We start from the raw sequence: 22748 nt of genomic DNA, 5'->3' as shown, positions 1-22748 counted from the left end.
GAGATAAAATGAAATGAACGTTTAATGCTAGTCCAAGGTCCTGTTCAGTCCACTCCCTGAGAGCTCTAGAGTCAGAAGTTTTAAGAAGGATGTATGCTATATTTTGTATGCGTTCTGCAGGACACTTGTGTAGTGTAACAACACAGAGGCCCTGCTGTCTGCCTTGCCAGGTGCTGAAGGATACAGAGAGGATTAAAGCACTGATCTGGCCTTGGAGAGATTATAGCTCTGTTGTGGGCAACAGATATGTAACAAGCCAAGCAAGAAAGTGGTTATTGAATACATACTATGTTTAGAGCTCAAAAAAGTAGGAATAATTCTCTTGGGAGGGGAATCTGGTTCTGCTTCATAGAACCAGAGAATGTTTGAAAGAAGGGTAAGAGGGTAACTTAAGTTGAGCAAGTAGAAATGCAACAACAGCAACCAAATATTGATAGAATACCTGTAGTTCCAGCCCTTGGGGGCAGGAAGATCAGGGGTTCAAAGCCAGCTCCCACCACATGAGACTTTGTTTCAAAAATTGTAATAGTAATGTTTGATGTTATGTTGTTACTTTAGTTTTGTGGGAATTCCTTTTATGGATAGAGAATTACCTTGTTTTGCTGTTTTAATTTTAAAAAGAGAAAGAATGAGATGAGGGAAAGGGAGGCAGGGAGGGGGGAAATGAAATAAAATAAAATTGGGGCTTTGAAAATTTCAAACATTTTTTTCATCTAAGGACTCACCTTTACTGGTGGCAAAGCTTAATGTTACCCCTGATCGACCTGAATCTCTAAGGTCTTCCTTATTCCTGTCATGATGCAGCTTTCTTGTCTTTTAAAAATGACCTTCTGAGCTGGGTGGTGGTGTCACACGCCTTTAATTCCAGCACTTGGGAGGCAGAGGCAGGTGGATTTCTGAGTTAGAAGGCCAGCCTGTTCTACAGAGTGCGTTCCAGGACAGCCAGGGCTACACAGAGAAACCCTGTCTCGAAAAGACCAAAAAAAAAAAAAAAACCTTCTGAGCATCCAAGAACTTTTTCGTGTGCTATAGCAGTGCATTTTGGGAAACGTTCTAGGAAAGGGGCTTCCAGTAGGTTTTCTCATGATGTCCATGAGCCTTTGCTAGATGCAGATTAACACTGCATGGGTCAGTGATGTTTGGGAAACTCCACCAGGGGCCCTGTATTTATTATACTTTTCTGAATGAGTAAGTTATTGTTAGAGCGTGCCAGAGAGAGCCGGACACAATGTGAGGAAAGGGTCCAGAGAGGAGCGTTCATCTGAATTCCATTGACTGAGACATTTAGTTTAAAAAAGAGAAATGAAAAGAAAAGAAAAAAAACAATGTTTGTGCTTGTGTGTTTTTAAGTAATCCATAACACGAGAGCCTTTTGTGGTAATGAGACCCAGGTGTCTCTGTGTCTGTGTCCCTTCATGCAGGCATGATTTCTTGGAAAGGAGAGTCCATATGTCAAACAGTGTTTCACTGAGAACATGGAATGGCTCCATAACTGCTGTGGCACTGATTAGAGTCTTAACTCTTTTGTCCTGTCTGGATGAGAGGGTGCTGGGTCCCTTAACAGAGCTGCTGCCTCGGGGCCTGCGAAGGCACGATGGTAAGAGCTTTGAGATCACTCTGCTCAGATGCATTGCGATATGAACAGTTTGTCTCACATAGAACTAAAGGAACGCTGAACCGCTTTATAATGTTTGTGTAGCTGTTGTGTGTTTGTACAGATTTTTATCATAAAGATTATGCAAAAGCTCTAGCTTTGAATGGCTTTCTATATCTTAAAAACAAATCATAAATACCTATTATAAGGGAACTGTGGCTTTTGGTTTTGCTTTCAAGCCCTTCGAACACTGTTGAGTTAGTGTCATTTCACACACCTAAGTCTTATAGTTCATTCCGTTGCTCCCAACCCTCCTCCCTCCCTCCAGCTTCTCACTAGCAGAAGGATCATGTGCATGTGTGACCTTTGTACTCCCCAGAGCAGCCTAGGAAACCCACACTTCTGCTCTGGGGTAGGTGTGGCGGATATCGTTAATGCTTGCTGGAAGAGCATGTCTCAGAGGATCATGTTTTGGCTTTGTCAGGTAAAACATCTTTCAGATCTCAGAATGCTGGGAACCTTAAACCTTTTGGTTTTCAGCTAAAATGATTGGCAACAGAGTGTGACATCTGAGGTTGCATGGCCTGCAATCACCATAATTAACCACATGAGTTCCCATTTTCCCACTGGAGGCTCAGTGGTCTTGGGGTGATGAAAGTGACTTCTCTACCAGGAGGTGGTTTTCCTTTTGAGGGTATTGGAATACCCCTGGGCCCTGTAAGGCTCCACGCGTGATCCTTTTAAAATGCTTTTTAATATAAAGCTTCAGTATTGGAAATCCAACACCACAGTGTTTAACTGTGAGGCTGGTGGAGTGCTACAGCCTGGAACGGGAAACATCATAGGGTGTTTAATAGGTAGAGCAGGGAGCCTTGTGGCTACAGCAGTGACCATGAACAGCCTGAACTGAAGCTCATTTCCAATATTACTTCACTCTATTGTCCACCATTTCCTTTGATTTTTCATTTCTGTGCGTACGCCTCTCTTTGAGATTCCCTTTTAGGCTTACATTTAAGCAAAATTGGCTTTGCTCACTGGGGAAGTGATGTGAGATCAAGTCTTTGTTCTTTTAATAAAGATGTGTATGTAGTCTAAAAACATGCAAAGTGTAGCAAATGTAATTTTTCTTAACATTGTCCTTTTAGTAATTTGAGAAGCATGTACATGCTTGAGGTATTAACTGCTAGTGGTTTGTATTTGGCTTTTTGTGGAAGGTTCATCAAAAGACTTTTGTGTTGCTTCCTGAGAATTTTCAACCCCTTTCCTACCAGGTTGTATAGGAAGCGGGAAGCTGAGTGGTAGATCCATGGTGGGCAGTGCGGTGCTGCAAGTGCGAGCCCCATTAAGTCCTCCTCCTCTCCTTTCAGAAGAAGGTTCTTTCAACACAGTCCTTTTGCTCTGAGGAATGTTTTTAGTTTGGTGGGTCTGCTCGGTCTAGAAAGTGGGAGGCTGAGTTCTCCCCTGTGAAGGCTCTCCCAGTCTCAGTCGTGACTCCAGACTTAGATATTTGGGGAGCAGCATATTTTCAGACCCAAAAGCAGTTTTCCCACTCACTCTACTGCTGGTGGCTTTTACCGATACGATTTTGACCAAGCTTCCCACCTGGACTTCATCTGTGCCATCGAGAAATTGGTGGTATTATGTGCCATTATATCTAAGATTTCTCTTATGAGAGAATTCATAATTAAATTACTTTTGTGACTGAGGAAATCCCCCAGTTGGTGAAGTGCTTGTCATACATATAAGCATGGGGTCCTGAATCCAAGCTCGCACCTATGTAAAAAACTGTGTGTGCTAGTGCATACCTGGGACCCCAGTGTGGAGACTTGGATCCCTGAGACTCAAGATAACTCAGCCAGATCAATGAGCCCCCAAAACAAGATACACAGCTCCTGAGAAATGACACCTAAGGTTAATTTCTGGCCTGTGCTGGCATGCACATGCATACACACCCACACACCCCCCTGCATGTGCACACACATAAAAGTAAAGTACTTTGAGTTGCTACTATAGTATGATGAAAAGGTTTCTACAGAGGCAAAATTGTTAATAAAGTATTTGGCTGTACCTGGAGAAGAGGACATATACTCTGAAAATAACTGGAATGTTAATTAGGAGACCCCAGAGTCACCTGAAATGGGTGTCGCTCTACTTTTTCATGAGGTTGTTTGGAGAGAACAAGAAGTACTGCCTGTGAAACCTTTTTTGTGAAACACTACAGAAATTTAAATTTTTAAAAGATTTATTTTGATTATGTATAACTGTGTCTGTGTATAGATATGTACGTATATGTGCAGATGCCCAAGGAGGCCAAAGGCATTGGCTCCTCCTGGAGCTGGAGTTGCTTGTGGGCCACCTGATATGGATGCTGGGAACTGAATCAGCTCTTCTGGCAAAACAGCACATGCCCTTAACCACTGAGCCGTCTCTCCAGCCCCCTTAACCACTGAGCCATCTATCCAGCCCCCTATCACACACTTTTCATATGCACTTTTCCTTTACTACAAAACTATGACAACACTGGGGTAGTGCATTCAACTGCCAGCTACCTTCTAGAACTCCAAGTTAAATGAGTAGATACTGTCTTTTGTTTTGTTTTTTGACAAGGTTCTGTGATAGTGTGGGAGAGTGTGCAAGGACAGAGGGCTAAGTCGGGCCTGCTTACAAGATGTTTCGGTGAACAATTCTTTAGTCTCTTTGAGCCTTAGTTTTTGTTTTGTTTTTATTTTAATCTGTAAAATGGATGAAACAATACTAAAGGAGAGTCCAGTTTAGTATTTGTTGGTGAATAAATAACATGAGTAGCAGTAAATAGTATTTGTTGATAGGACGATCAAACAGAAGTGGTGGCGCACACCTTTGATCTCAGCACTTGGGAGGCAGAGGCAGGTGGATTTCTGAGTTTGAGGCCAGCCTGGTCTACAGAATGAGTTCCAGGACAGCCAGGGCTACACAGAGAAACCGTGTCTCGAAAAACCAAAAGAGAGAGAGAGAGAAAGAGAGGGAGAGGAAGAGGGAGAGGGAGATGGAGAGGGAGAGGGAGAGGGAAAGGGAAAGGGAGAGAGGGGAGAGAGAGAGAGGGGGGGGGAGGGAGAGGGAGAGAAGAGAGAGAGAGAGAGAGAGAGAGAGAGAGAGAGAGAGAGAGAGAGAGAGAGAGAGAGAGGGAGAGGGAGAGAAGTGAAGAGCCATGTGTAGTAAAGGGCAAGGGACTTCGTCCACAGAGGAAGGATGGTGCGGGACATTCCTGCCTCGAAAACCTAGTTACCCAGATACTGAAACCATAAATGGAACAATATGAAAATAGGATTAGTAATTGAAGTTGAAGGTGTCCTTAGGAGTCAAGCAATAGTAAACGCAGTCATTTACTATTTACTACCCCCTCCATTGCTGGGTATCCCAGACCCTGTGTTAAATCTTTGCACATGTATGAGCTTTTGAAGGCACTTAAGGAAAACTGTATGCTAGGCAGGGCATTTGAATCCTTCTACTGCATCACTTTAGTTTTGAGAACTTGAATAATCATTTATAACCTTATAGGTAGGAGTAGAAATATGAATGGTGAGTTTTTAAAATATAATTGTTTGTAGCTTTTTAAAAGCCAGGAGCTTATGTTTATATGACACATGCATTTTCCCTTCCCATTACTTTCATGTAAGTTACATGACAAGGTTGGTTTATGAACAATACAGTTTGGGACATTCACTTCATTGTGGAACCTGTATCATCTCAGATTTCCCAGGCTTCTTTGTACAACATTGCCCTTATCAGCATCTGAAGCATACCTTGTAAGGAGGTGATGTGGGGTTTCGCTTCACTTCAGAATGAGTGATTGTCTTAGTCAGGGTTTTTTATTCCTACACAAACATCACAACCAAGAAGCAAGTTAGTTGGAGAGGAAAGGGTTTATCCAGCTTACACTTCCACACTGCTGTTCATCATCAAAGGAAGTCAGGACTGGAACTCAAGCAGGTCAAGAAGCAGGAGCTGATGCAGAGGCCATGGAGGGATGTTATGTACTGACTTGCTTCCCCTGGCTTGAAAACTAGCAGCCCAGAGATGGTACCACCCACAAGGAGCCCTCCCGCCTTGATCACCAACTGAGAAAATGCCCCACACCTGGATCTCATGGAGGCCCTTCGCCAACTGAAGCTCTTTTCTCTGGGATAACTCCAGCCTGTGTCAAGTTGACACAGAAAACCAGCCAGTACAGTGATCTTGTACAGCATTTGGACTCTGTTATAGTAGAACCTCTGACTGATCACGGAGACTCAAGTATTAATTTCTCACTTTTAAAGGATGCAAAAGAAAGTAACAGCTGTTTGGGCACACTAAGACCTCTCCGTAAGATGTCTATCACATATTGACCCAGCACACTACTCACTCTACGTATAGTTAGTAGGTGTGGTTTCATGCCTTATTAATGTGTTTATATTTGCATAATTTAACATAATTTAGTCAGTGATTAATATTTTACTTATTTGTGTAAGGCTTCCTCAGAGCTGCATTTGTAAGGTAAATGGTTGTTCTTTTCCTCTGTTTTCGATTTTACAGCAAAAGATGATGGAAGCATTGCCGTCGCCCTTGGTTACACTGCACATTTGGTCTCCATGATCTCCTTCTTCCTACAAGTACCCCTCAGGTATCCCATAATTCATAAGGGGTCCAGATCAACAATCAAAGATAACATCAACGACAAGCTGACAGAAAAGGAACGAGAGTAAGTGCCTTCTTTTTGTGTAGTGTAACTGATTGGAAACACGGGTGAAATGCTGAGTGTGCTGGAACTAGGAAGTGTCGTTTAATGGAGGACAGTTTCCATATGACCTGTGACCTTTGTGGAGTGCACCTCCTAACTTGCTGAGACTGTCAGAAACAAACTGTGCAGCAGGAAGTATGGCCTCTCGTGAAGTGTGAGGCGTGTGTGGTCTGATCCTCAGCACTGTAAATAAACTTTAAATAGTCCATAGCCCAAAGAAGAAACCAGAAAGAAAGTATACAACTTAAACCGAATGTTAGTGAGAATGTAGCATGTCAAAGTTTGTGGAGCAGTATAGCAGAGCAATAGCTTAGGAATATTTACACCCTAAGTACATACATCAGAAAGGGATTCGAAAGTATCTTATCTAAGTCTCAAAGTGATGCAGCTGGAGAGTGGTCAGCAGAAGCTTGGGAAATCCATGGAAGGAAATAGTGAAGGTCAGTGGGGATCAGCCTGGGTCTGTGCAGTAGGGTGGCACAGGACAGCTGGATGACTATGCAGTGGGATGGCACAGGACAGCTGAATGACTGGACAGTGGGGTAGCGGAAGGCCTGGTCTTTGAAACAACAGACCAGTGACAAGGCCTTGTAAGGGAGAATTTAGAAAGAAAAGAAGATAGAATAACAGATTGAGGAACAAAAAAAAGAGAAACACCACAAATGCACATGCAGGTGGCAGAAAGTAAGGAGACCATGCAGACAACTTTAATACTTTGGAAATTCTAGCCAAGTGCCTTAATTTCCAGAAAGACACTACTTTTCTACATAAATAATTGGCATTAGAAAACACCATAGTAAGGCTGGTGTGTGACCTTTAATCCCAGCAGCCTGAGCACTTGGGAGGTAAGGGCAGGAAGAAGATAAGGCACCAGTGGCCACACAAGGAATGGGGATATGGAATATTCTAGATGAATTATTCTCAACTCTGGCTTCATATTAAAGTCATCTTGAGAGCCTTAAAAACTGAACTTTGAACCCCTAGATTCCTGACCCTCTCTACAGGGATCCTGACTCCATCAATGGCACTCAGATATAAGTAATATTTAAAGCTTCATTAGTGGTTCTGATATATAATGTGGTTGAGAACCACTGTCCTAGTTAGGAAATCTTGTTTCCATGGCATGAATAATTAAATATCAACATGTATACTTAGAGAGCTTGGAAGCAATTTAGCATCACTGTCTTTAGTGGTAAAGTGAGCTATGCAGAGATGAGGGATGTTAACAGCTTGCTTAGCCCTTAGTATCTATGTGTTTCATCTGTACTTGTGAATTCTGCATACACGGGCTAGCCAATATTCAATTACAAGTACTCGGGGGCAGCTCTGAACATGTACAGTTACACTATAAACAGTACAGTAAAACTTTTAAAGATTTTTAAAAATTTCTAATTATGTGTATATGTGTGTATGGAGGGGTGTTGTACAGGAGATCAAAAGAAGTCATCAGATATACTAGAGCTAGTGTTATAGGCAACCATGCGCTGCTTGATGTGGGTACTGGGGACCGAACTCAGGACCTCTGCAGGATCAGTATATGCCCTTAACTGCTAGGCATTTCTCCAACCGCCAATATATCAGCTATTTAACCACTAATAAATACTGTTGCTATGAGTAGTTACGTACAGGTCTCTTGAGTACCCACTCTGTTCTCTGGTGTGTATCCCTGCCAGTGCAGGCGCTGGGTCTTGTGGCAGTATCAGATAGTAGGTCTTAGAAGCAACATAAAAACACGTTGAAGCATACCATGAATGTGTGTAGTCTGTGTGCACACACCATGACATTTGTAAAGGATTTGAGAATCATGGGTTCTGGCATCCATGAAAGAGGGTGGGAATCAGTCTTCCTCAGATATTAAGGGCTGATTATGTGTCTGGAGGAAGAAAGGCTTTCCACTAAGGAGCATGTGAATAAGTTAGATCAGTATCTTTTTCCAGTGTTGTGATAGATTTGAGCCCAAGTATACTTCTCAGTTTAAAACCATAAGAAGTTGATGGAGAGCCTGTAATATATTTGACAAGGGGAACATGAGGTAGTTTTCTTCTTGGATTTTTTTTTTAAAAATCAATTTGAAATTTATGTAACACAAAATTCGAGATTTTAAGTGTTAGAGATATTTAAGCCCATCTTCAATGATGTACAGCTAGCATGCCTATCTTCCTAAAACCCAAAGCAAAGCATGCATCCATTAAACGGCTACTCTACTCTCTAACCCCGCCCCTCCTCAGTCCCTGGCAACCCTCAATCTGTTTCTGTCTCTATGAATTCTCCTATTTTGGATATTTTATATAAGTGGAACCATACAATATGTGACCTTTTTCTTCCTGGCTTCTTTCGGTTTGCATAATGTTTTCAATGTGTCTGTGCTGAAGCAGAGCTGAACTTCATTCATTTTTATGGCCCAATAATTTTTCAACAAGTGTGTGCACCACCACATCTTGTTTCTTCGTTTATCTCTTGATGGACATCTGGGTTATTTCTACCTGTGGCTCACATGAGTACTGTCACTTTGAATATTTACTCATGGTTATTTGAATGCCCATTTTCAGTTCTTTCCTTCACCCCTGTGAAGTTGTTGAGTAACCCAGTGAGTCTGCTTGACTATGAGAAGAAGCCCCAGTGGCCTGTCCAAGGCAGCCCTGCAGGTCTGCATTCCCAGATGTAAAGTGTACCCTCTGTGGATTTGCTTTGTTATTCCCTTACTGAACGGTGCTTTTTTTTTTTTCACTGTTTTTTTTTTTCTTATGCTTAGGGACAGTTTGTATTATCTTATTTGATGAAATGTCTTCTCTTATCTATTGCCTGTTTTCTAATTGGGTAGTTTATTTTTGTTGTTAGGTTGTAAAAGTTATTTATGTATTCTGGAAAGTAGACTCTTATCAGATCAGTGGTTTGCAAGTATTTTCTCTCATTCTATGAGTTGTTACAGTTTAAATAAAAAATTAAAAATTAAAGCCAATGTTATGTGCCTTGGCATGTTGTTAGAGCAGAGGGGCTTCCAGTCCACCCCATTGTCACTTCCCACTTGCCAGGAGTCACTAAAAGAACCAATCACATCCTACTTCTGGAGCCAGGGTTCACCTCCATCTTTTGATAGGACAACCTTTGTCTGTCTAAACTGACTCCATGTCTAGTCTGTGCTATTATAGCTGTGTGTATGTGTGTGTGTTTGTGTGTGTATACGCACACACAACATGTGCAGACACATGTGTGTGTGAATGCCTGCATATGTGCATGTGCAGGTGTGTGAGGAGACTTATAAACAAGACTCTTTTTTTTCATTTTTCATTTCTTTTATTCTTCCCAGCTCCAGAGGCGAGGAAGCTCAGGGTCATGGTTCTGCTCTTTTCTCTGCTCACTGAGGCTGGTTCTATCCCTATTGCTGCATCTTCTAGATAGGAGGAAGCTGTGTTCTCATGGATGGGGAGGGAATGGAAGGCGTTGTAAAAATCGAATTACTTCTGTCAAGTTTTTTTGCCATAGTTTTAATCCATTCATAACAGCAGAGTCCTTATGACCCCTCCCCTTCAAGAAGAGGCTCCACTCAGTACTATTGAATTGGGGTTACGTTTCTGGCATTTTGGTACCCCAACATTCCGATCATTCTTCTTCCTGAGTGCAACCCCTAGTCATGGTGTTCAGTGTCCTTTTTCTTCAACACGTGTCTGATAATCTGCTCTTAAGCCTATCTGTCCATAATTAGGCAGTGCTTGTTTAACCATCCCTGGAATGTTAGGAAGAAGCATTTAAAAGAGTTCATCATAGCCTCCTTGGTGCTCCTGATGCATAAAAATGTCTTTAATTTTGATAAAGTTGAGTGTTTTTGTTGTTTAATGCTTATAATTGTCACATCTAAAACCCACTGCTCAGTCCAAGGTCGGAAGGTTTATCAATATACTCTCCTTACTAGCTTTATCATTTTCTTTGCTGTTGTTTTGTTTTGTGTTGTTGTTGTTGTTATTGTTATTGTTGCTGTTTTGAGACAGGATTTTTCTGTGTAGCCTTAGCCATCCTGGCACTTGGTCTGTAGATGACTGGCTTTGAATGAAGAGATCCACCTGCCTCTGCCTCCCAAGTGCCAGGATCAAAGGTGTGCACCACCACTGCCAGCGGTATTTTTAATCTTAAAGGCAGCTCTTTGTTCCACTTTGAATTATTAGTTTTTATTATAGTGTATTGAAAAGACTGTTCTTTCTCCCCTGAATGGCCTTGACATCCTTGTTGCAAAAAATTAATTGGTCATGAATTATTTCAAGACTCTTGAAATAATGGTCTATATGTATGCTTTTAAGTCAGAACCATAATACTGCTTGCAATTTTGAAGGGAGGGAACTCCAAATCTGTTCTTTGCAGTACTGTTTTGTCTGTTTGGAGTCCTTTGCAGTTCCTGAGGAATTGGAGGATTAGGTTAGCCAGCTCTCAATGATTTTGAAGGCGAGTATACTGCCATCTAATTAATAAGCATTGGCATCGTACTAGTAATTGTTAGTAACAGCTTGTCTTTGTTTAGGTCCTTTTCTGTTCCTCTTGGCAATCTTTTATACTTTTCAATATACAAGTTTTGCATGCCCTTGATTAAATTTCTGTATATTTTATTATTGTTGTCATTTCTCTCACAGTGTTTGAATTTTCTGTGTATTGGTCCATGTTGTCTTGAGCAGAAAGTTTGAATTCTCTCCGACCTGGATGTTTTTGCTTTGTCTTGGATTTCTTAGCTAATTGCTGCTTCTACACCATCCAGCACAGCACTGAGGAACATGGGGCGAGTGGACATCCTTATCCTCAGAGAAACCGCCTGGCCCTCTGCCATGGAGGACTCTGCTTCTTCAGGAGGGTCTCTGCTGTGCTCAGAAAGTTCTCCCAGTGTCTCTGCCATGAAGGGACGGTGAATCATATCAAGTCGAAAGATCAAGGGGCTTCATGGCTCTCTGCTTTTTCTGTGGTATAAGTCCCACTTGGCATAGTCTATAATCCTATTAACAGGATTCAGAGTGCTGAATTTTGTTGACAGTTTTTGCACCTGTACATATAAGGCTGTCAATTCTCTGTTTCTTAATGTGCATCTGGCTTTAGGATCAGGGTAGCTTGACCTCCTAAAATAGGAAAGGAATTGATCCCCACTCACTGTCAAGCCTTTTGAAGAGTTTGAGGGAACCTGTTAACCCTTTCTTTAATAATTGTTTGAATCCACCAGAAGCATCTGGTCTGGGACTTTTGTTTAGAGACATCTCAAGGTCTCTGAGATGTTTCTTCTTGTTCTGCTTCTGTCCCAGTGTTTCTGCATCTGCTCCCTTGCTCAGTTGTGTTTCTGGGTGTCGGCCTCTACCATCCGGTTGTCTGGTTTGCTGGTGCAGTTAACTGCTTGTACTGTTTTCTGGTAATCACTCTTTGCATCAAGTCTCTGCTGTTGCCTCCAGTATCTGGTATATCCGTGTATCTGGTTTTACTGATCTGTCACAGCTCAAAGGTTAGTCAGTGTAGTCAGCCTTTTTAAAGAAGTAGCTGTTAGCTTCACTGATTCTATTGGTTTTGTGTACTCAACTTTGTAAACTGCAGTCTTTGTAACACCCTTTATTTGCTAGGTGTTTTATTGTTGTTTTCTTTTTCCAGTTTATATGATATTGAGATATTTTAATGACAATGTTGGCATTTATAGATTTTCTCATCTATTTTTGTATACTTTGTTTTTTGTTTTATTTGTCTCAGCGTATTTTCTGATTTCCCTTGTGATTTTTTTTTCATTAGCCTATTGATTAAGGACATGCTACGTGACTTTATGTATTTATTTTAGATTTTTTTTAAGATTTATTTATTTTTAATAAGTACAATGGTAGCTGTCTTCAGACATACCAGAAGAGGGTTTCAGATCACATTATGGGTAGTTGAGAGCCACCATGTGGTTGCTGGGATTTGAACTCAGGACCTTTTGAAGAGCAGTCAATGCTCTTACCCACTGAACCATCTTGCTAGCCCCTTATTTTAGAATTTTTTTTAGTTTCCCTTTCATAACTGTTTTATCCCATTGTAACTGGTTAATTCTATAAGTCCTTAAATTAATATTTACTTTGTAAGCTGTTTTGGAGAATGCCTCACATGTACTGAAGAAGAATATGCTTTCAAAGGCAAGAAGATGCCTTACCTCCACATGTGTGTACATGTGTACATGTGTGTGTGTGCATGTGTACAGGCGTGTCACATGCTCAGTGTATGTGCAGAGGTCAGCGTGTATCTGTTGAGCCTGGTTGCTTACAGTATCAAGGCAGCTGCTGTGTGATTACTGCTCACCGGTGTCTGGATGCTCTGGACATTACTGAGACCTTTAAAGGAAGGATGGCTTCATCTTTCCTCAGTTCTGACTGTGTTTGCTTCAAGCATTTTGGATTGCTGCAGGATACTGCATATATTTTAGGTGTATTCAACTCTCTGTGGATTAGCACTTTTATCGATATATAATGACCCATCTCACCACTTAGAACATTATTTTACTCAAAGAACATTTTTTTCTACCTTTAATTCAATAACCCTTTGTTCTCTTTTGATTATTGTCTGCCTGGAATATTTTTCCAGTTTTTAATGACATTTATTTGTGTGTTGGGCAATGGAGCAAATGCCATGTTATGTATATAAAGGTCAAAGGACAATTTAAAAGCTTTTAAAGAAATCTTTACATCTGTGCACCATATATATGCAGTAGCTTAGGAGGCCAGAAGAGGGTGTCATATTCTCTGGGACTGAAGTTACAGAGAGTTTCAAACTATCATGTGGGTGCTGGAGATTGAACTCAGGTCTTCCGGAAGAGCAGCCAGTGCTCTTAACCACTGAGCCATCTCTTAAGCCCCTAAAGGACATTTTTTTAAGATACCAATTCTTTCCTTCTGTCTTGGGAGGTGGGGGTCCCAGGGTTGGAACTCAGGTTGTCAGGCTTGTGAGCATGCTCCCTTCCTCGCCGAGGTATCTCATTAGCCTCCTCTTTTTCATTTGACCCTGGTAGGGGTTTGGTTTGGTTTTGGTGTAGAAGACCCTCACTCTAGAAAGTACAGGTCAGAGTATCAGAAGTTCAGGGTCATCAATGGCTACACAGAAAGTTCAAGGCCAGCCTGGGGTACAGAAGAACTTTATGTCCTCATGTATAATACTAATGTATAAAGATACATTAGTTGCCACTAATATATTGAGTCTTTAGCACACTGAGACACTCAGATGCATCAAATTCCCAGAAACTGACCCAGGATTTTCTCCCAAGTGGTTGTGCACAGTTTGCTTGCCTCACAGCTTGACCAGTGTTAATTGCTCTTCAGCACTGAGCTCTGACAGGACATTCATCCTATAGGGAGCCCCTGGACAAGTGGCAGCAGACACATTTTGTAGGGTCAAATCTGCTTTGCTCGCCTGAGAAGCAAGCACAAGCTCCACACTGGGACACAGGCTGCTGTCTGCAGGCTCACAGCTGAGTGGAGAGATCAGATCTAGCGCACTGGAGTTCCTTCCTGTTTTCGTCATGACTTGATGGCTGGTGGAAACCTTTGACTATTTTCCAGAGTTTTGACAAAGTTGGTTTTGACATTTTTGCTTAAATTTTTTAAAAACATTTCTGGAGGATCAGGCCCTTTGAATAATCCTCTCCATTGTTTTCTCTGGCATCATTCAGTCAGTGACAAAAAAAATGTCACCTGTAAGAGATGAAAGGACTCTGCATGAAATTAAACAAGAGAGACAACCATGACCAGACAAGTACTTGAGAAAAGAACACCTTAAGATTTTAATTTTTCTGCTTACATTTATTTATTTATTTATTTATTTATTTGTATATGTGCGCGCACGTCCGTGTGTGTGTGTGTGTGTGTGTGTGTGTGTGTGTGTGTGTGTGTGTATACAAGTGCATGTCTGTATAGTGTGCATGGGTGGGAGGTTATACCCACACATAAGTCTGCATGCTATGATATACATGGGAAGGTCTGGTTGGTTCTGTCCTGCAGGGTCCTGGGTCAGCTTCTGGTCGCTGGGCTTAACAGCAGGCAACTGGACCTGCCAAGCCACGGCGCAGTCCTCACCTCCCTGAAGCATGGGCTTCCTCTACCCTCTCAGCCCTCTGTGTTCCATGTCTTCAAATGTAAATGTCCCTACAGATTTTTATCAAGTTGCTACATAATAATCTGACTTTAGATGTGAGTTATTTGGGAAATTGTTTTAAAAGCTAGAAGAAGGTCTGTCTCTCAGAATGTTGTGTTCTTTCTTTCGATCAACTATATAGATTGTGAAGGGTCAGCTGAATAGATGAAGGATTCAGCAGTCTGCAGGCTGACTAGACTTTTGATGACTGTTTACAGCTTTAGTTTATCAGGAGGAAATGAATTTTGTTTTCCACTGCTTTGCCTTTTTTTCTGAAATCATTGTATCTCATTGACTAAATGTATATATTTTTGACATTCTAACATCAATGAAGGTGAAGTTCATCTTATAATTATTAGTATGTTGTATTATGCACTCATCTTAGCATTACCTCAGCTAATGGTACATTTCAGAATTGATGCTTTAGATTTTTTGTGAGCTATTGAACATTCAGACTAATTTTATGAAATTTTAGAAAATCCTTCAAATCCTTTTTGGAACAGCAGAGATGTAGAAATATATAAGTAGAAATAAATTTATTGACTATGCTTGTTGATTGAATCAAGCTGTCAATTGATGGTTGTTCTATCCCAGACACTGAGAGAGCAGGTTAGACACAGTTTGCTTCTCTCCTGAGTTTTCGAACCTTTTTTGTGTGAACCTTCCTGGGGCATTAAATGGAGTCAAGCCTTCGTGGGAGATGGAAAGTAAGAGCTGAATGACTCATTGGACAGTTAATGTCCCTGAGGCCTGGGATTCTCTCAGCCGCTGCCCTGCCTGGTTGCCTGCCTCTGCAGACTGTTGCATGTGACATGACTGAACTCACGACTCTTCTCCTCTTTGTGCAGGTTGGAGGAAGGGAAATTGTTCTGCCTGGCCAGTTAGAAGCATGGCTCTGGAGTGGTGCCTTGCTCATACTGGGCTGTCTACTGCACAGCATAAAGGGAGACTGAGGTCTTTGCTGCAGGTCCCTGTAAGACTCCACAACAGGAAGGGCTTGTCATAAAAGTCCAGCTGTAGTGTGTGTCTTGCTTCCCTTGCTAAAGACTAACATGCAGATTTCCAAAGTGGTTTTGAAAGAAAATGTATTGTTGACTGCTTCGCTGCTTTCACTGTCTGGAGGATGACAGACATACTTGGGACAGAGACTGGGGTGTCCCTGGCTGGGCTAGGCCCCACAGGCCAGAGCAGAGGCTTTTCAAGCTCTCAAAGATGTCTGATAGATTTTTTTCCCCTCACCTTTTAAGGATATTTTTTTTTCCCCCTGAGTTTTATTTTCAGATGGAGAAATGGAGTGATATAACTGGCAGGTACTTTTGAAACTTCCTGGCCTGTCTACAGAAGGACTTTGCAGATCTCTAAAAGATGGGCAGCTGGGCTTCTCCTGGTGGGCTTGTTGGAATCTGGGAAATGCGATACTGGTCTTCACGTCTCCTCAATATTTTTTTGTACTTAAGTTTATTCCTTTTGGAGGACTATGACCAAAATCCCAGGAATTCCCTTTTTATCTGACTGAGTCTGATTTCTTTGGAAAATTAAATTTCTAATAGCAGAGAGATTGTGATGTGTCCAAATTCATATGGTATTGAGCCAAGTTTATGGTCATCCCTGTAGACCTCATGAAGGCAGAGAGATAGTTATTTTACTTGATGAGCTAGCACCTTGCTTTGTGACCCAGTGTTTAAAGGGGCTTACCACACAGGCCCCCGAGTCTTGAGTCTTTTCCTTTTCTTGTAGATGCCAAGGCAAGTCTGGGGCCCATGAAGGTTCCTTTCTCTTTAGTGGCAGAGTAGCTGTGTCTTTGTTCCTCTGTTCCCTCAGCCTCAGGGCTTAGCTACCAATGCTGACTCGGATGGATGGATAGATGGATGGATGGATGGATAGATGGATGGATGGATGGATGGATGGGATTTGAATTTTTGATGTCATGTTATTGAGCAGATAGAGTTGCTTAACTTCATTCATATGTGTGATGCGTGCCTGGGATTTCACTGTTTGAGAGTCATAGAGAAAGCATAGATGAAGCTCCAGAGCTCCCGTATGGAGCACTGTAACTCTCTCTCCTGTCACCCACCTCAGCATTGAAGACCCACAGCGTCTTAAAGACCCACAGCATCTTAAAAGATCCCTAGGTTCCTTTCTGTAAAAACTCTCAGCATCTGTTCATTAGTGGACTTTGTTTCTTTCCAAGATAATGTATTCAGACCGAAGCGACTTCATGGAAGAAGGGTTGATCTCAGCTCACAGCTCCAGGCACAGTCCACCTCAGCAGTAAATCAAGGCAGTAGTAACTGAAGCAGCCAGTCGCACTATATCTAGGATCAGGAAACAAGTCCAAGGGGTGTCATGTCTTAGAAGGCTCCACTGGGGAGAGCTTAGACGAGTGTGTTCACAGTGCACGGTCCCAGCTGGCCTGCTTAGATGACTGTGTTCACACTGCATGGTCCCAGCTGGCCTGCTGCTTGCCTTCTAATCAGTCCCCGGTTTGCTCTGAGTCACAGCCTGGGTTCAGTAAGGCCTAGCACTTGGTTGTTCCAGACCCCTCATATTACTTTTGACCTTGTTACTCATTGTCCATTCTGGCCTATCTGTCCTTAATACCTTCCCTAACCATGTCCAGTCTCAAAATCATAGCTGCACATAAGTAAAAGCCCTTCTCTCTGGAAGGCATTCCTTATGCTCCTGCCATTTTGCATTCTCTGTTTTCTGTTGTCCAGGAAACAGCTCTCTCGTTACTTATCTCTGAAATGAAGCACTTTGGTGTATGTGCATTGAATTTTAACAACCCCCAGGTCAATTGTACAAGTGGGTATTAATCGTTGTTGTTTGAGGTATGGGATCTTACCATATATCTCATGTTCATGCAAACTTGCAATCCTCCTGCTTCCGTCTTTTTGTACTGCTATGCCTGGCCTTACTTGTTTTGTTTTACCCTTGCCTGAAGAGTTTTCAGTGTAGGAACTACATTTTTCTAGGTTATTAAACTATGTCCACTTCTTGCTGAGATCCTTGTATTGACATTCAAAAAGTCAGGATGTTTGAGTTAAGAGAATAAAGGGATGTTCAGTTTTGCAAATGCTGTTAGGTAACTTGACCTTCCACACTGTGGTCTCCACAGTCTTAACTCTAGATGCTCTAGCCAGGACAATGGTTATTTCACGGAGCCCCTTGAGACCACAGCAAGCTGTTCACTTCGGTGCTTGCTGGAATCCCAGGCTTCAGCAGCACTGCTGAGCCGGCTGGGAGTGAGAGTAAAGAATGTTTTAAAATGAGGAATCCCGGTGGAATTGCAGGCAGGAGAGATCAACACAATAAAAATGCAGAAGGTGGTTGCTGGGTGAGACAGGAAATGAACACCTTGTGAAGATCTGGCATAGCGCTGAGAGGGAAATGTGGAGAATGAGTCAGAAGGAATGGTGCGGCTGTTTCATTGCTGACACTTGGAAGTATATTGAGTGTGTCGCTTTTAATGAAGTGTGCTTCAGCAGCGCTGACGTTGTTATCTGCATGAGGAAGTCTTCTCCAGTGCTTTGTCATCTCAGTTTTCTGCATCCAACTAAATTAAAAATCAGTAATGTAATGGGACAGTGGGACAAGAAGGAAAACCAGATGACGACGACACGTGGCCCCAGCCTGAACTCCTGCTCTTCTGGTTTGCAATATATTCAAATCATGGTAGAAGTTCAGAAATTCCCAGAGGGTGCTTGGGGAGGAGGGATAATGTATTTAGTGACTGGTGGGCTGTGGTATAAGTGAAATCGTGTTACATTATTAGAATGCATGACATCATGTTTGTCACAGGTGGCCCCAGAATAGCAGTGAGGTATTCCATGGGCTGGCTTTGCAGTCTTTCACATTATCAAAAGACAGCGTAGGTGCTGTGGACTCTGGCAGGATTGTTTGAGACTTTGTTGATGCTTTATTAAAAGGCACGCTATTGTTTCCATCCATTCTTAAGCACGTGATGGTTTTGGTTAGCAGAGTAGGGAGATGAGGACACTAAGAAACCAGTGTTTACGGCAGGTGCAGTGTGAGGCAGTCTCAGAAGGCCTACAGGTATGTCCCTTTGTCTGCAGGCTCAGGGTCTACAGTCTTACTTTCCCCCAAACGACTGAGAAAACAAACAAACAAACAAACAGTACACAGTCCTAAGCAGTGTGCAAGATTCTAGATAGAGATGGCCTGTCTGCGATAAGAGCCATTTTGTCCAGGATGTGTCTGCGCTGAGTGTTCCCTGCCCATGAGCCACTGAGCAGACATCTCAATTTAGCAGATCAGCTGCACCATATAGCAGCACTTGGGTCTTCAGATGGCCATTCTTGGTCAGAAGGGGCTGATGGTCAACACAGAGCTAGTCTGGAAAGACCAAGCAATAGCATGCTGGTGACAGTGGTCCCTAGACATGTGAGTCAGTATGTATGTGGCAGATTAGAAGCCCAGGCAAAAGCTGGATGCCACCAATGGGTAGGTCTACTGGCACAGAACAGCTGCTGCCCACTTTGTGTTGCCCTCCATGCAATTCATTGCCTGGCCTGTAAGTGATGCATTTGAGGTTGCTCGTTATTCTCTTTTAGGTGTAGATGAAAGAGAGATACAATTATAATTTAATCTTGAAGCAAAAATTCAAATTCCCTTCAAAGGAAGTTTGACTAGTTAATAATTTAGTCAAATCACTATGAATAGATATTTATTCTGGATCACATTGGTTATAATAAACATAACTTCATTTAAACATACAGTAGCTCCTACCTGTACCAGAGAGTGCTATATTTGAATTGTGATGGTAGTGGTGATTCTGATTTTTTTCTTTTTTTGAGATAAGTTTGTGCCATGTAGTCCAGGCTGCCTTCAACCCTGCCATGTAACCCAGGCTGTCCCCAGCCCCCAAGTGCTAAGACATTAGGTGTGCATCACTACACCTGACTTGTACTGGTTTTAAAGGATGAATACTGTAATTTCATGAGAACCCGTGCTTCCCTCCTCACTCTCTGAGACATTCTCTGAATGCTTGCTTTATCCACTTAGCTGTGGCTTTCTCATCTGAGAAACCAAAGCTGTGGCCTCTGAGAATCCTTACAGAGCAGTCTGTCCAGGTCCACAGTAGTCCGCCATGTCTGTGTGCTCAGTCGCTTCTCATGGTAGTCACAGTTCTGTTCCCTGCTAGGAGAACTTGTTGGTCCTGTTTCATTACAGTAAAAATGAGATCCAGGTTTTTAGAATTAGAAACTCCTTGGCTTCACATTCAGAAAGGTTTTCTTAAGTAAACCACAGAAATAGTCCATACCATGAAAGTGATTCCATAAGTTTGATTTCATTTACAACAAAAAGCAGCTTGCTTATAAACAAAAGACAACAGAATGAAAAAGCAAACCACAGATCAGCAGAAAATATATTAAAGGCAACAAACTAACCAAGATGATGATGGTGGTGATGACGATGATGACGATGATGACGATGATGATGATGTGTCCGTCTGTCTGTCTGTCTGCCTGCCTGCCTGCCTGCCTGCCTGCCTGCCTGTCTGTCTAGGGGTGGTATGCATAGATCACAGCACAAGTATGGTGGTCAGAGAACAACCTGAGGCACAGGTCTTCCCCTTCCACCTCATCTGAGAGAGAAGTTTACTGTTCCCTACAGGGCACCCCAGGCTGGCTGGCCCCAAGCTTGTAGGGATTCTCTCATCTCTACCTCCCATCACATCCTTGTAGGAGCGCAGGGATGACAGCTGGCACTGCATCACATGGATTCTGAAGCTCAGTCCTCACTTGCATGGCAGATGCTTTGCTCACTAAGCCATCTCTTGGCTCCAGAACATTTTGTATAAGTAATAAGAGCAAACAACCTAATAGAATGTGGAAGATGTGGTGTTTAAGCAGGTGTTACAGCAGAACAAACCTTCAGTATCTAATAATACAAGAAAAATAACCACACTAATAACCAGAAAAACAGATGAAAACCAGGAGAGGGCCAGCAAGATGGCGCTTGCCACCAACCAGACCCAGCCATCTCAGTTGGGATCCCTAGCACTCACATGGTGAGAACCCACACACAGACAGACAGGCCCATACAAATGTAATCATTCTTTAAACCAGGAAATATTGTTTTATGTCCTGGAAATGGGGTAAAACTGCACAAGTTCTCTCACTGAACATTCCTGCTGCTACAAAGCATATACATTGTACCTGCAAGCATATACACACTGCCTGTATAATAGCAGTATTTAAGTGGATTGCCCGTTGGTCATCTCTGCTTTTCCTCAGAGACTTGCTCACAGTGTTGTGGCTAATATTTGTACTAACCTCTTCAGAATTTCTATTTCTTTGCAACACTGTCTTCTTTAGTTTTCAAAAAGCTTCCTTGAGGACAGACTCCATGTTTCTTAGGCCCAGCTTCTCTCCCCTTTGACTGAGAGCACAGGGTTGATGTGGGTGGCTAGTTTTGCTCAAAATTCATACATTTTCATATGCCTTTTAGCTTCTGGATTGGTTTTAAATTTATAGTAGTGGGTCTCCATATTTCCTTTTGAGCCGAGACTGGTGTTAATAATGCCTAGAATATTGAGTGCTACTCATATTAATACGAACCTTTTAAAAAGACTTAGAAAAAGAATTAATTCTTCCCATGATGCTTGTTAGTAAGTCCCATTACTATAAATGATGGCTCCCACGTTCATGGTGTGGAGAGTCTAGTGATGAAATATTAGAAGTGTTAACTGTAGTTAGTTATAGGAACTCACTGTTGTAAGTTAATTAAACACACCAATAAGTGACTAAAGCATTTTATTATTTTAATTTGTATAAACATAAGTTTGGTAAGCTAATGAGAAGTGGCAGATCTCTTGGAGTTTGATTGACACCTATATTTATACTTCTTTAAATGTGTGGATGACACACGAATTTATTCAGGCAACTTCTCTTGCAAAATATTCCACAGGTGGTGTATTTATTTTTGAGTATATACTGCAGGATTTTGTCATTTCTAGCCTAAAACATTTGGTACTAAAAGGAAACCTTTGGAAGTACTCCTAGTACTGAGTCTGATGAATGATATCTGTGTGAAGGATGCAAGAAGTGCTTTCTTATTTTGTGGCTTCTGCATAAATCATAAAGCGAAAGGTCCATAAGTTGGTTAAGAAGAACTTGGTAAATAGCATGACATTTTTTCTCAGAGATTTGAGGGGACGTTGGTCCTTTCTGAGAGGACAGATTGGGTACATCTCACTGAAAGAAACTCTCCATCCCAAATCTTTATAGACAGCAATGGGAGAGGAAATTATGATCATAAAGAAGAGTCTAAATCATAAGTTGCCTGGGATGTCACTCAGTGGTAGAGCACTTGTAAAGTCTGCGTAAGGTTCCTGTGGGTCCCCACAGTGGGTGGGAGAGCTGTAGCCCCTCAGGCACTGGACTCAACAGGTGGCAGATAGACCTGGAATTGCTGTCCTTTAGGAAAACAGAGAGGAAAACCTACAAGTCATCAAGCCATACTGAGATGTGAGGAGAGCCCAGCCACATTTGTTAAGACTAGAGCTGGGGCTGTGCCTGCCTATCAGGGCAATGTTAAAGACCATCCGCTTTTCTGCCTGTGATGTAGAATAAGCTGAATCCCTGTGATTCTGAGTGCTGTGCTGTGGTGGTTTGAGTAGGTATGGCCCCCATAGACTCATGTGTTTAAATGCTTGTTCACAGGAAGTGGGATTATTATTAGGAGGTGTGGCCTGGTTGGAGTAAGTAGAGGAAGTGTGTCACTGTGGGAGCATGCTTAGAAGTCTTCTATTACTCAAGCTACTCGAAGTGTGGCACATAGTCTCCTGCTGCCTGCAGTTCAAGAGCTCTCAGCTCCTTCAGAAGGATGTCTGCCAGCAGGATTCCATGCTTCCCACCATGATAATAATAGACTAGACCTCTGAAACATAAGCCAGCTGCAATTAAATGTTTTTTCTTTATAACAGTTACTTTGAGCATGGTGTCTCTTCACAGCAAGGAAACCCTAAGACATGTACTGTATATCAATCACTACAAAATACCAGTATCGCTGTGCTTCTCAACTGGGAAGTTTCCTCACCCAGGGAGCAGCCTGCATCTAACTGAAGACAAGGGAGCATGCTGGCAGTATCTAGAGGGTAGAGGCTGGGCTTGCTGCCTCCTATTCTACAGTGAACAGGGCATGCACTTTCGCTTTCCACAAACCACCAAATTATCTGATCCCAAGTGTCAGTGGTGTTGTGAGAAACATTGTCGGGCAGTGAGTTTCAAGCTGTCCAAGGCAGTATGCAACTCCGAGAGAGAG

General features: G+C 42.2%; 1 protein-coding gene across 2 annotated transcripts in view; it reads left to right on the top strand.

Moving 5' to 3' along the window:
• The window catches only part of Uvrag (UV radiation resistance associated), a 298170-nt gene that overhangs the window by 187238 nt on the left and 88184 nt on the right, over positions 1 to 22748 (top strand). For both annotated transcript variants that reach the window (XM_031387482.1, XM_031387483.1), the window contains exon 12: positions 6146 to 6311. In XM_031387482.1, the coding sequence (XP_031243342.1) occupies positions 6146 to 6311 (166 nt within the window). The remainder of the gene's footprint in view (positions 1 to 6145; positions 6312 to 22748) is intronic.

The sequence above is a fragment of the Mastomys coucha genome, unplaced genomic scaffold, assembly GCF_008632895.1.
Source record: "Mastomys coucha isolate ucsf_1 unplaced genomic scaffold, UCSF_Mcou_1 pScaffold21, whole genome shotgun sequence".
Classification (NCBI taxonomy): Eukaryota; Metazoa; Chordata; class Mammalia; order Rodentia; family Muridae; genus Mastomys; species Mastomys coucha.
The sequence above is the reverse complement of the archived record's forward strand: the minus strand, read 5'-3'. Positions and strand labels throughout refer to the sequence as shown.